Source organism: Salvelinus sp. IW2-2015, unplaced genomic scaffold (assembly GCF_002910315.2).
Source record: "Salvelinus sp. IW2-2015 unplaced genomic scaffold, ASM291031v2 Un_scaffold7512, whole genome shotgun sequence".
NCBI lineage: Eukaryota > Metazoa > Chordata > Actinopteri > Salmoniformes > Salmonidae > Salvelinus > Salvelinus sp. IW2-2015.
Genome location: NW_019948772.1, coordinates 9662 through 10846, shown reverse-complemented (window position 1 = coordinate 10846; position 1185 = coordinate 9662). Strand labels below are relative to the sequence as shown.

The 1185-nt window shown below is 38.4% G+C and overlaps 1 protein-coding gene across 1 annotated transcript in view; it reads left to right on the top strand.

Moving 5' to 3' along the window:
- Window positions 1–1185, top strand: part of LOC112079285 (NLR family CARD domain-containing protein 3-like) — a 21963-nt gene that overhangs the window by 13930 nt on the left and 6848 nt on the right. Inside the window, exon 3 of the mRNA XM_070442275.1 lies at window positions 533–679. Coding sequence (XP_070298376.1) covers window positions 533–679 — 147 coding nt within the window. The remainder of the gene's footprint in view (window positions 1–532; window positions 680–1185) is intronic.

Genomic DNA, 1185 nt, shown 5'->3' with positions numbered 1-1185 from the left:
AAGAGGTATTTATGACTGTCATAAACCTATCCCCAGGCCAACGTCATGACAACTGTCTCTAGTCATTTCTCCTCTCCCATTTCCATTTCCTTTTTGTTGTTTTCATAATCCATAGGCTAATCCTTTTGTCCATTTGCATAGTCCTAAAACAATATTAAACAAACACAACATTCCCTCCCTGTGTGTGTGTGTGTGTGTGTGTGTGTGTGTGTGTGTGTGTGTGTGTGTGTCCACAGAAACCAACAGGAGAGATTAGAGTCAGAGATTCTCAGTGGTCAGTCTTCCCAGAGTCATCAAACAGACCTTGCCTCCATATTCAGTGTATGTGGTCCTGTTATGTACATTTGTTTTTGTTTACCTCAAGTAAAGTTGATCTGTCAATCATTCATTAATGTGTTAATGAAAAATAATTGATTCTCTTGTTTAACTTATTTACTTGATTTATTTCAGTTGCTTGAAAAGAATATTATGACATTTGTGAAGAACGAGCTGAAGTTGTTCAAGAGGATTCTTAGTCCAGAACTCCCAGAAGGCTTTGAGAGTCAGAAGCAGGATAAGGAAGTGGTGGATGCTGAAGATGAGAAGCAGGAYAGCAGTGCCAGAGAGGGGGCTCTGAAGATCACACTGCACGTCCTGAGGAAAATGAACCAGAAGGAGCTTGCTGACACACTGGAGAAAAGTAAGAGCTGTCTGCCTCATGTTTGAATGCTGTTTTATAACATAAAGTAGCTGTGTAACTCAATAATATTATAGTAGCCTTAACACAACACCTAGTGACCTCATCAAGTAGCAGCAGAGATACAGAGACAACATTAATAATACCATCAATAATACCAATAATAATATAATCAGTCACACCAGTCTGTAATGCATTATGAAAACATTTACACAGTTAAGATAATCAATTATTTTATGTACAACTTTGTAACACCGTCCGACAATAATGTAGACTATAACACAGACGTAATATTCATATCCTCTGTTGTWTCTAGATTCAGATGAGCTTGCTGTGATTTGCCAACGTGAACTCAAATCTAATCTAAAGAAGAAGTTTCAATGTGTATTTGAGGGGATCGCTAAACAAGGAAACCCAACACTTCTCAATAAGATCTACACAGAGCTCTACATCACAGAGGGTGGAACAGGAGAGGTCAATAATGAACATGAGCTGAGACAGATTGAGAC